At 35.9% G+C, this 12,722-nt stretch overlaps 1 protein-coding gene across 1 annotated transcript; it reads right to left on the bottom strand.

Moving 5' to 3' along the window:
• Window positions 1-7,829, bottom strand: LOC127866787 (neuronal acetylcholine receptor subunit alpha-9-like). Its single transcript, XM_052407595.1, has 5 exons — window positions 7,514-7,829; window positions 6,595-6,719; window positions 2,248-2,376; window positions 1,792-1,959; window positions 1-1,546 (listed from the first exon to the last, which is right to left on the bottom strand). Exons 1-5 carry the CDS (start codon window positions 7,728-7,730, stop codon window positions 980-982), a joined length of 1,206 nt encoding a protein of 401 aa, XP_052263555.1. The 5' UTR covers window positions 7,731-7,829; the 3' UTR covers window positions 1-979.
• Between the last annotated feature and the right edge of the window lie 4,893 nt (window positions 7,830-12,722).

Raw genomic sequence — 12,722 nt, 5'->3', positions numbered from 1 at the left:
TATGAGTCTTTTTCAAATGAATATGATTACAATATTCATTCATCGTTTCCCAATTTATTGATTCATATAGAAGTTATTAAGAGGTTAATTTGGAAGCAGCGTTTGGTATCCCGCTGCATTGATTTTTTTTAATTTCTGTTTTTATAATGAGTGCAATTTAAACAAAACATGCATCTATGTGTACTTTCAATATAACGGTATGACGCCGTTGGAGGATGAAGTGTTAAAAGTGTACTTACAATATAACGGTATGCCGCCGTTGAAAGATGAAGTGTTTAAAGCGTAATGTCAATATAACGGTATGACGCCGTTGGAAGATGAAGTGTTAAAGTCGTTCGACTTACACAGAAGTTTTAAAATATGCGTGCCTTCGCATTATAAGAAGAGACAATTGTGTTTTTATATGTAAGTTTGTACTCATATTAACGTGTAATAATTAACCAAAGTTATGGTGGACAATTTATATTGTGACACATTAAACTGATTTCAACGTCGGATTTAAACACAAAGTGAATATTATTGTAACGATAGGTACTCTCGCCGACATTTGGTCAGGTATCCACATTACAGACAAAACAATGATTAAAATGGTTCAGCTTTGATAAGATCGATGTTACTTTGGAAAATGAACAGAAGATACGCGGTTTGATATAAGACTCAAATACCATTGGGAGATATCTCTGGCACGTGCAAATATTCAGGAGTGTTCAAAGTGAAGGTCTCTTGAATGCTGTTTTGTATGATCGGATGCCAATACAAAAGAGTTCAATAAAAAATGCTTCAGTACAGGATTAGGATAACATTAGAATTTCATATGTCGGAAAATGTATGTTTTCAGGTATGTCGAAGTATTAAACCACGGCAAAACCATTGAGCATATTTCCCTTCTTATTTGAGTATATATATATGTGTGTTATCTCAAGCTACTATTAAGGTCGTATTTTATGCTGTTTGCAATTCACATTTAATTTGTCTGTAATTACTCACTTTGCCCTCCTCTGTTCGCAATTACAAACCAAACTACGGTCGTTATAAAGGTAAGCACAAAAAACAACCAAAACAAGAAATAATCCACTACTGCAACAACGTCTTTCCATTCAATGTCTTGTTCGGGATGGCTCTTTCCGTTACGTTTACACTGACATATTCGAGCTAAGCGGTAGAGTGTCATATATCCAGGGGCGATTGGGTCCTTGTTTTTATCTCGGGACGCCATTCGCGATTCTAACAGTGACGTTATCACGTTTGCAGTGCTAAGTGCTAGTATTGCCGTGATATAAACTGAGATGACTGGAATAGTGTCGGAGTTCTTTGGAATCTCAGATGCTACAATTGTTAGAAATAAGGCCAAGGATAAGATAACTGTGATAGCGTAAGAAGCACGCTCTCCGGAAGATAACGGAAGTGCGAATGTAATGACGTTTAAAAACGAAAGTAGGACGATTGGGATGAGTATATAGAACACGTAAAAAGTTGACTTTCGCTTCATCTTCATCTTGAAAATCACAAAACCGTCGTTTGTTTCCGAGTCTGATGTGGTGTCTACCTAAAATCATACGTTTTGAAATATTACACCAAACAAGAAATGTGTAATGTTACATAGAAATAATATTGCGTATGAATGACGGTATAACGGACGCCTAAACATTTACAAATTAAAAAAACATGGAGGATTAATTCATAATGAAATTCAAGTATGCATTAAAATATACGGTAAGTTTCAGTATTCAACGGATAAAATATGAAATATATTTAAGGTACAATTCTTATTTAAAACAACAACACAAATACCATCGACCATCTTGAATTTTCTTCAAATTCGTCCAAATATATGCCTTTTAGTCCTTCAATAATTTCTACTTCTTCGTTATTATAGCTCCATGCAGAAAACTTTAGAGGACATTCCTGTGTGTCAAATGGGAAATATGTGATGTCTACTTCACACGTGGCTTCAAGAATCTGTACAAGTACATTTAAGTCCATTCATTTGACTATGTGCATCATAGTATAAAACATTGGGCCAGAGTATGGTTCTCAGGTCTAATAATGTTGATGATTAATGCCGAGGACTATGTATTGAATAGATACAATTAGAGTGTTTGAGCATATTTTTTTTTCAAACATTCCCGCGCTTTAAAAAACCTTTTTGCTAAACACTTGTTTTTTACACCGTGACGTCATTTGTAAATACTACATAATCGTTTAATTACATATCGCATATGATAAAATAATATAAATATGACAAACCTGATAAGGTTCCCACAAAACCATACCAATATACGAGACTCTGAGCAACACATTACTTGATCCCAAACCGGTAAATGTCCGAAAGGAATTATGAAGTCTAATGTCCGGTCGCCATGTATCATTTTGTGGCTACAAATGCAACATGAGGGATTTAAATATATTACACTCTTCAGTGTTATGATGGAAACAAATAATTACGGTTAATATGCGTGCATTTTAAGCGAAAGAATATCTCAAAATTCTCGTGTGATACTGTTACATGAATGATATGCGTTAATATATCCTAAACAAAAACATAATGTTTTATTCTTCAAAACATACAAATCAATTGAAAGACTTACTGCGCAAATAAATGTAATCTCTTCAGTTCAATATGATCGAATAAATTTTCTTGTTAAAATTAGTAATAGTCAGGTCAATATACACTTTGACCACCAAACAATTGCTACAAAAGGTATTTTCACCGATCCTGGTAGGGAAACACGTACTTTATAACATATCAAAAGTTTACCGAAATCGGAAAATTATTTTTTTCAAGATGGCCGCCAAGATGGCCGCCAAAACCTATTAATGATCATAACAATGTAACTATTCACTCAAATTTGATGTTTTTGGTGTCTATATCCAGGTTTCGGGGACCAAAGAACACTTTAAGATCACCAGACATAGTGCAAGTTCATTATGAAACACATAAATCCTACATAGCTTCCAAAAATAGCCACCGCCACAATGAGAAGGATCACAAGTCCATAACGTTTGACTCAAAGGTGCATATTTTATGTAAATCGTCATAGTTTTGGAGACAAAGAACACTTTGATTGAACTGTTGATATCACTAAGCAGTTGATTCGTCATAAAGTCCCATTTATGACATTCGGCTGTCCACTATCACCTTATACACAATCTGTATTCTCGCCGATTAAGGTTGTGGGACTATGGACAGGACCATTCCACTGTTGCTATAACAATATCACCGTCTGCATCCCCTGGTGACACAAGGACATAACATCCCCCTTTTAGTCAGAGCTGTGCTGATAATAGCAATCAAGCCTGATTTGTTTTTGTCACGAGTAAAACAGTCCTAAATTTTGCATGATTAACCTGCTCGTACTCTAGTTTACGTTTTTGTCCTCGTCTCTGGTGTGTGATATCTTTGATATAAGGACTGTCTTCGTAACCATCTTATACCTGTTGCTTGTCCGTGAAATCTGCATAATACTCCGCTATTGCGTTTTGTGTGTCGCCCATTTTTCATGGTAAACGATGAAGCAAAGAGCCACCACCAAGCACATAACAATCTGATTCAGGAATACAGTTAATCACAGCCTCACTTGATACGTTTACAGTTTGATCCCTCATTGAATGAATGATCTGAGGCTTAAGTGCTTTACAAATTATATTCTTGGCTTCAAAGAGAGCAGGAGATGATAAAACAGAAGAGCAGGATTAATAGCACGGTCTTTAGCAATCATAACAGCGGAGCTATTCCTAAGATTTTGGTATCTGTCTTTTCTCTTAGATTTATAAAACAAAGGTCGACTTTCCTATGATATCTCTTATAATCTTGTTCCCAATATCATGAAAGGCACGAAAATTCACATCTGATCCAGACACTATCTAATTTACAATGTTTTTCAAAGATGATCAGCTGTGTAGGGTGAGCAGGTTGCAATCCCTGTCTGCATTTCTTGAGATCAGAAGCATCTCTGTTGATGCGCACCTCAGTTGAGTCTTTGTGTTGTGGACTTAGTATAGGTCAGTTCTGTGAAATCCTGCATTGCACGGTTGTACTCGGATGTTACAGGTGCAGAAAGGGTCCAACAGTTTTGCATTACTTCGTTGCACCTACTGCCGCGACTGAGACAACCTGTGTTCTTAAGAGACCTCATCACTGTTTGCTCACCGTCAAGATCACTGATTAGCCAAGCTCAGCTCTGATTGCTCCTACGAATAACGTGAAAATCATTAACGAACTTTCGATGCATTTCTGGGTGTGTTTCATATAGGCTGCTAATTCACAGAAGATAGTTATAAGCAGATCACTGGTAATTGAAGTATCCAGCTGCAGCAAAGACCAAACAACAATTGGATACTGCCTGTAAATGCATCATCCAACAACCAGTACAACCCGCCTTGACCAACACCTTTGCCTTGCTAACTATAAGGTGATAATTCAGCAATGGTTGACTTGTCTTTGTGGTTTGGGCAATTTCATTTTTTCTTCTTCTCTGTAGCTGTCTCGACTTTGGTCTAAACGTCAGAACATGAAGCAGTATCTGAATCTCGTGATCTTCCTGATATGAGCTGGCTTTGTAGGCACTTGTCAACACGAAAATTGCCCCAAATAGCCGTCTGAACAGCTTTCCCTGTCATAATGTGCATTTTCCCCATGAGTGTATGAAACCACCCCAACATCAGAACAATACTTTTCAGGCAACTACTTTGTCGCACATCAATGATAATTTCGGCAGCCTTCCAATACCAAAGTTCGACAAACGTAAGCATAGTGGAAAGGCTGTGCTTCATGGCAAGGTTACAAACCGAGTCTTATGTTGACATAATGCACGACTTATCCCATGGATATAAATGATTATAGGCAAGAATTTGACTGACGACTGCTCAGGATGCTGGCTTTCCTGAGGCAAAATATGCATCATTCCCTGCCAAAGCGGTGTTGCCTGGTGACGCTGAAGAAGACTTTTCACAAAATATCGACCCTCTTGTCATTATCAAGAAATCACATCAGGTCCTCGAAAACTACCTAAGTGCATGCCTTGCTAACTTGTTCTCCAAGATTTTGTCTTATTTCTAGTGTTCAGCTCTGTGGCCTGTTTTGGCGGAATCAGAAAATGTGTCCGTGATTGGGGGTGGGTAATAGATGTATTGACGCCCATCCCTTTAAAAGTACATTTGCCATCAATCATGACAGTATTGTGATCAACACTATCGGCGGCATGGAGAACAGACATCTCCAACAAATCTTTATCACTGGCCAGGATATCAGTTTCCACCAAATCCGCTGCATTCGACAATTACCTTGGGACAATGTAGATGATTGATTTGAATAGCAAGTCTCACTTGTAGTGATGCAATGACAGCTTGTGAACAAACTACTTCAATAATAGCTACCAACTGTCGCAACCTTGCGCCTTGTGTTTTTTCCATATAATAACCAAATGACATCTGAACGGGAATCCCAGGCCTATAAAACAAATTGGTCAGTACGTACCCAGTCAAAGTGCCATATGTCCCATTTATCTTACAACCACAGAGTATGCAGTCTTTATGACTTTCACAACCTCCACTTGATTGCCTTGTGGTTCTCTATTGTACAGAACTACAGCAATTACTTTGCTTTGCAGTATAACTTTTAATGTTTTATCATTTGTGTACTGCTGACTATATTTTTATGCACTATAGTGCCAGCCTCAGTTACAAGATAATACCTTCGCTTCACACTAGCTTCATTTATTCCCTTCACACCCTTCCACTGAACAGCACCTCAGTTATTCATTGAAATCTCAATATCCTCCTTGCATATTGAACACAGATCTTGCCTGGATGTGTTTGCACTCATTATTTAACCATTTATGACAAAAAGAGGCAATAACTTGTTTACTGCTCTGAATTGAAATTATGCAATTAACACAGAAAAGGCCTAATATAATGGCATTGTTGACGCAACCCTAAAAAACAACCAAGCATAAGGCAGTGTTTAGCACACGCAGGTCTGATATGTTTGTATAATGGTAATCTGTTTTTATTTATTTTTTTGTTTATGACGCTTGAGCTTCAATAACGAAATACAAGGTTAGGCTAGAGATAAATATTAAAAACAAAACATGAAAATATATTTATCATAAAATTGCAAAAAAAGAATAACACGTTTGAGTCAATAGTTATACACTTGCGGTCATTGTATTTGCGGCCATTTGGGCGCCATGTTGGATTTCCCTGTAACGTAATATACTTTCATAATTTTGAATTATCTAAATGTGTTATTGGCCCCCCCCAAAAAAAACCTAAGTTTAGACACCAAAATAATGAATTTTGAGTGGATACTCACATAGTTATGATCATTAAAAGGTTTTGGCGGCCATCTTGGACGCCATCTTGAAAAATACAACTTTCCGGTGGTTCAATTTTGGTAAACTTTTGATGTGTAACAAAGGACATTCAATCCTACCAGGATCAATTAACATACCTTTTCTAGCAATTTTTGGGGGTTGAGTGGTATTTTTTATTTTCATATATTGACCCGACTATAACTAAAATGCACTTTGATTCCATCTGCTTAACAATCCGAGATTGTTGATAAAATTGCGATATCAATGTACGGGTTGTTACCAATGCAAGAAACGTCAGTCCTCCATAGTCCTCTGGTTCCCACTTAAGACATTCATCATGCCAAGAAATGCTTAGCCAACAACTGATTTTCAAATTTTCGTCTCGCTCGTCGAAATCAATTATAGCTTAAACGGAAACAAAAACAATGTCATTAGTTGTAGAGTACAATATGCCATAAGCCCTTATAACGCCTGATGCAAGGGGAGTTTTAATTTGCTTAAATTAAAATCCTACGACAGTCTTAACTTTGCCGTTTCAATGCAGTACTTCGTATCCCCGTACATGCTTTTCTTGTTGTCAGATTCTCAATTATCAGATGTTGTAAGCAGTAGACTATTTGTTATGTTGGCATGGGCTCTTGCAACAAATAAGTGATCTTGTAGGATAATAATAATTATCTCTCTGTGTATCAACCGGATTTAAAATGTTTTTTATATTGAGCCAAAAAACAGAATAACAAATAGCATAACCTATTAAAAAATATTAGCAAATAATAAACCAATATTTACATTCTAACTGTTTTAACTTTAACAAAATCTACAAAATGAACTGACTTGGATTATGAAATTATTCATTATAATGTTCTCTGTCTACATTAATTTAAACTTTGTTTAAACATCACACATCAGCATTAAGCTTCGCGTGTGCTTCAAACGAGATAAACAAGATAAATAATGAAGGGCTATTTTTATTCGCTGATATCATTTTACTGTGAGTCTAAAACAATGTTGGATTACTACTTGTGCTTTACGCTATCTAATTTACTTAGCATATTTTATTTTCATCCGATACACGTGGATGCATCGTCATAGAAAATCATATATTTTTGCCAATTATTTGACGTAATAAAGAAAGTTTGTTGTCGCAGACGTAAACGGAACGGAAGGTATACTAAATAAATAAATAAATAAAGACTTACTGTTCAGAATCAACTCTGTGAAAACCTTAACAGATTGGCTCTGATCTTTTAACGGGCGAACGATTTTGCTGTATTCATCAGTTTTGAACAATTTAATAGTGAGATTTTTTACATCGTCCGCTGTCTGGGAAGCCACATAACACGTCGCCATACTCCATTGAAAGATCATCAAGCGCACGAACAAGAAGTGCATGTTTGAGAACACAGTCACGTACATCCGTAACGCATTAGATAATAAACACAATGTTGTATCATAACCTTAAAGTACACTGGTTGCGAGAAGATTACCATGTGAATATAATCGTTTTATTTTCGTATTCACGACACGCTTGAAAGTGTAAACCACTTACCGTTTGCACAGTAAATTAATGAAATGATTCTATCTAACATATCCACCATGGGTCTATTTAGGCCAAAGATTGAAATATATGGTTTACCCTCAAGACGCAATATAAAATAGGTCTTGGTTTGTGGTCAGAAAATAATTTGCTTCCTATAAAATGTTGTACCAAAAATATACTAAATGTAAATAACATGAATTATTTGCCGATTATTATGTTAAGTTTTCATAAACATGCATGTTTAATTAAACAACGCATGCTGATTAACTTTGAAATTAAAAATAGTGCGGAAACCAAATCTTTCTTTAAAACTAAATAGCTCAGTAATTTATGTTTTCGCTCGCGCTTCTGGTTGCAGTGGTTATTTGGGCACCTGCTTTGCTGTGTGGTAAACACACGCCTTTAACCACGATATTGTAGATTTACAAAGATCAAAGCGCTGAAGGCACTTAAGTTATTCGCTGTTGTCGTCCTTGATTAGCTTGTCCGCATTGAACAGGCTCATCAGTGTGCACAGGTTAATCTTATTTGACATGCATTAAGCCCCGTTTTTAGATGGTCGCTTTAGCGACCGTCTAATGTGCTTGATGTGAAATTCAGGTCGATACGGCCTAGGTATGATTAACCCAATACCCGATTGCGTATCCGCGCAAGAAAGAGTTGTATAATTTATGCAAGAGGGTTGAGTTCTCCAATTATGTGTATTCACAAATGGAAACATTATATTAATATCGTGATACATTCAATATTTTCGAACGGTGTTTTATAGAAAAGAATCAATAAACAATGATCGTAATGTACGTGTCGCAGAGGAGATTGTTTATGAATGATTAAAATAGTCCACTTTCTGCTGCGTCTGCGTGACGTAGTATTTTCGCTCAGCTCATTCATAACTCTGCGGCTGGCGATCAACAAAGGGGAGTCCGGATGAGAATAACGCACTAGTATAAGGTTACGCTTGTTTATATTCACAGGTCTCAATTAATAATACGTTGACCACGAGTTCAACAATTATTACAGGGATACGATAGACAACATAAAAAATGTTTCATTATCGCTGAAACTGTTAAAAAAACATTTAAATATAACAAGAATATTCTCTAAAAAATGTAGTCATGCTGTTTTGAAATAAGGTTTGGAATTTTGGTTTCTAAAGACTTAATTCAAAACAAAAGTATAATTATAGTATTTTTTTTACTCGCTAGTCGCATATTTACCGCATTATAATGTGTGTTATAATAGGCAAACCATACATTAGTAAAATTCAATCTGCCTTCGCACATAGAAGGAATGGGTCAATTGGGTGCTGCGTTTCCTTTGCTTACTTCAGTTAGAGGTCAATTCTTTACGTAATAGCCAACACAAGGCTCCGGCTTCAAAGGAATTGCGGAGCGACAATAAAAATCGTAGTCGCATGGTATTTGCGTTTAGCGTCCTATTTGGTCAAGTGGTTCGTTTTTCGCGGGTGTTTTGGCATTCATGATATGAGGCTATTAATAGATGCGCCTGTCGATAAACAAAGGAAAGTTTACGGGTTATAACAACGCAATAGGTTACGCTCTCACATACAACTCAATTACGTAGTACAGGTCGTAAATTGAGAGATTCGGGAAAAAGTTGACGCTTATTTATATTCTCAATTTATAAAACGTTGAACACAAGTTCAACAATAACTTCAGCGATACGATATACAAAAACAAACAAAAAAAGTTTCATAATCGCTAAACCCGAATATAACACACAATTTATAATAATAATACGAATGACCTGTTTCATAACCTCGTTCATGCTACTACAGTGGGTATTTCTAAAAACGTTCTTTGGTTTTGAACAGATAGCGGCGATCTTTTGTATTTACGGGTGCTAGCAACGCAACAGTAGAAGGTTAGTAGAAGGTTTAGCTTGTTTATATTCACAGTTCTCAATACATAGACAGTTGGATATGAGTTCATCAATTACTACAGGCATACTATAGGCAACCTCGAAAATGCTTTATAATCGCTAAAACCGAAAACAACTAAATATATTATATTAAATATATTTATAACAATAAATGTCTTTTAAAAATGTAGTCGGCGTATACGCTGACTTTGAAATAAAGTAAGCAATTTACTTTTCTAAATAATTAAATACAATTAAACAAAAGTTAAACTATTGTGTTGTGTTTTTCACTTGTAAGCTGCATATTCACCGCATGAAATGTGTGTTAGCATTGTCAAACCACACATTAGTGTGAGAAAATAAAAAATATACTACGGGAGAGCACTTCATATGTGTCCTCATATGCCTTATTATGAGTATCTTTCTTCTCTATCGAAATATATCGTATGTTTATATTTGATTTAAACGCAGTTTTCTTTCGACACATTTAAATCACACGTCAACAGCGCCGTCATGCGAAAATGGGTCTTATGCGTTTCGGCAAGCGTTTGATAAACACAACATGTGCTTTTGCGCAGTCAGGCCATAGGCGATGCTGTTCGCTTAACATCACTCAATATGCTATGTTTCTCCTTACCAGAAGGAGGGATAGTTGAGTGGACTATTTATATGATGGGCGAATATGGAATAAGACCCATTTTCGCATGACGAGGGTCATTACAAATCAAATCTCATTGCGAATTGAAAATGCCACATTTAAGAACAATGCTTTTTGATTCAAAATTGAATTCAAAATAGCAAACTTGTTAATAACGGCAGCCTATCCACACATTAAGGAATGATTTCCAGACGTGCTGACCAAGTACGGCAAACATTGTGGTATGATAATTAAACGATTTTCTCTTATCGTGACACTATACTATTTCGCTAATGATTGTTTACTCATCTTGGAGGCGAAAGTGAAATTCTGCGAGATTGATTGTAACGCGTAATTGTAACAGGGCCACAATTTGTGTCGTTTGAGCATACAGAGAGAAGTCCGGAATTCCTTACACTGAACAGTGCTGCATCCTTTGAATTGAGCACATACGCAGGGATGTAGCAAAAATTTAGAGGTTGTATCTCGAATCAGCTTATTAAATATTCGAAAATATTCATTTGTGTTTTTGGCGTTATGTAAAAGTCACTAAGATGAAAACTGAAACAGCTACGCCTAAAAGCGCATTAGTGCTCTATACCTATGTTTATGTTAGCGTTGTTGACACCGTGTGAACTGCTCGGGTAACAAGTAAAGCATAAACAGCAATGTTTATATACTTTTATTCCTCCATATACAAGATACGAAGATTATTGTATATTTTGAATTTGTATATGGTGTCAAAAATCAAAACTTTTGTACACGGAACTTTCATTATGAATTTATATTCTTGGTGAGATAGTCATTTGATATTAGAAAAATATTCCTTTAATATGATGGTGACTGCAAATGTTCTTTATATTAAGTTCGCATAACCATTTTCATCATACTTTCTATGCTTTCAGAACTTCCAAAAAGCATGTTGTTTTTATTTTGTCTTAGTTATTTCTATGAAATAATAAGGATGATAAAAAGTGCACACAAATTCGACCCGTGCGCTATGACACACACTTTATAAAGTTGAATGGCGTGTGTTCATTTTAAACTTGCGATTGATTTTCAAAAATGAATTGCGTCTTAAATTATGCAATAGCGAGCATCTCCAGTGCCTTCAGCGCTTTGATTCCTGAAAGCAGCCAATATGTACGGATTTCAATGATAAACACTAGACTGGCCAATGCCGTCTTACAAGCTGGTAAATACACTCACTGCAGTAGTAGATGCAGACGCCCCTAAGCATTCGTCGTCTGCAGTGCAGACAGGCAGCGGTAATCGTTCCTAGCATAGTGAGTTACGGTTCTTAGCGTAGCTAAGGCTTTTAAGCGCATACTGATTTGCAAAACACGCTCTGTAAATTTAGTCGCGAGCTAACGCTCACAACTAATGAGAGTGTTCTCAGTTATTTAGCTAACCGACAATTCTTTTAAATTCTCATACACCAGAATGAAACAACAAACATAATTTATTTTTTGGATCTATAAGCATTAGCATTTAAAATTAGTTAATACAGCAGTTATAACTGTTGTAAATTCGAGAACAGTTCGGTTTGCTAATTCGATAACACCGTTTTCAGCAAATGATGCGTGTCCACCATAGTGTTAGCCTAGTGGATAAGCAATTGAACTTCCAATTGAGCCTAACGTTCTTAATGTACAACATATGCAGTTTATGATGGAATTTGATAATATGAAATAATACTTCTTTGTTGTTGCATGGCCAGTAATTGTAATTATAATGCAAATCATAAATGAACACTTAAATAAAGAGCTGAGACACGCCTGACCCCTCTTGAAAAGTCAGATACATTTATAAATAGTAAACAAATTGATCATGCTTGGCTAGAACGCGTATAAGCTTATAACTCTTAACGAATGTAGTGACAACAAAATGAATATCCAATGTCTCTGTTATCCCTTTTGCGCTACAAAGCACACATTACATGCGACCTAGCTAACCACGAATTGTAAATTTTATTTCATTCTTAATGAAGCTTTTCGACCGAATAGAGTTATATAATTATATAATGTTCTCACGTAATGCGTAATGTATAAGTACACGTGGTAGGCAAATGTGTTCGGTGTATGCGATGATAGACAACGGCGTATACGGACGAGACGCGGTGATATCAAGCTATATCCAGATGTTTCAAGTTTAAAAACATGCTATTAAATATAACACTATGCTTTGGTTTGTAGTAACTCATTGATGTATAATCATAAAATACGCTCAACAATGTAAGTTATATAAGAATATTTGTATCGACAGTTACTTAGTAAAATCTCTTCTAATGGCATGCTATTAAATTTTCACACAAACTTTAAAGTTTAACTTCTCAACGAAGTGGTTATCT

The sequence above is a fragment of the Dreissena polymorpha genome, chromosome 1 (genome assembly GCF_020536995.1).
Source record: "Dreissena polymorpha isolate Duluth1 chromosome 1, UMN_Dpol_1.0, whole genome shotgun sequence".
NCBI classification, from domain to species: Eukaryota; Metazoa; Mollusca; class Bivalvia; order Myida; family Dreissenidae; genus Dreissena; species Dreissena polymorpha.
This window is presented reverse-complemented; position numbering and strand designations above follow the sequence as displayed.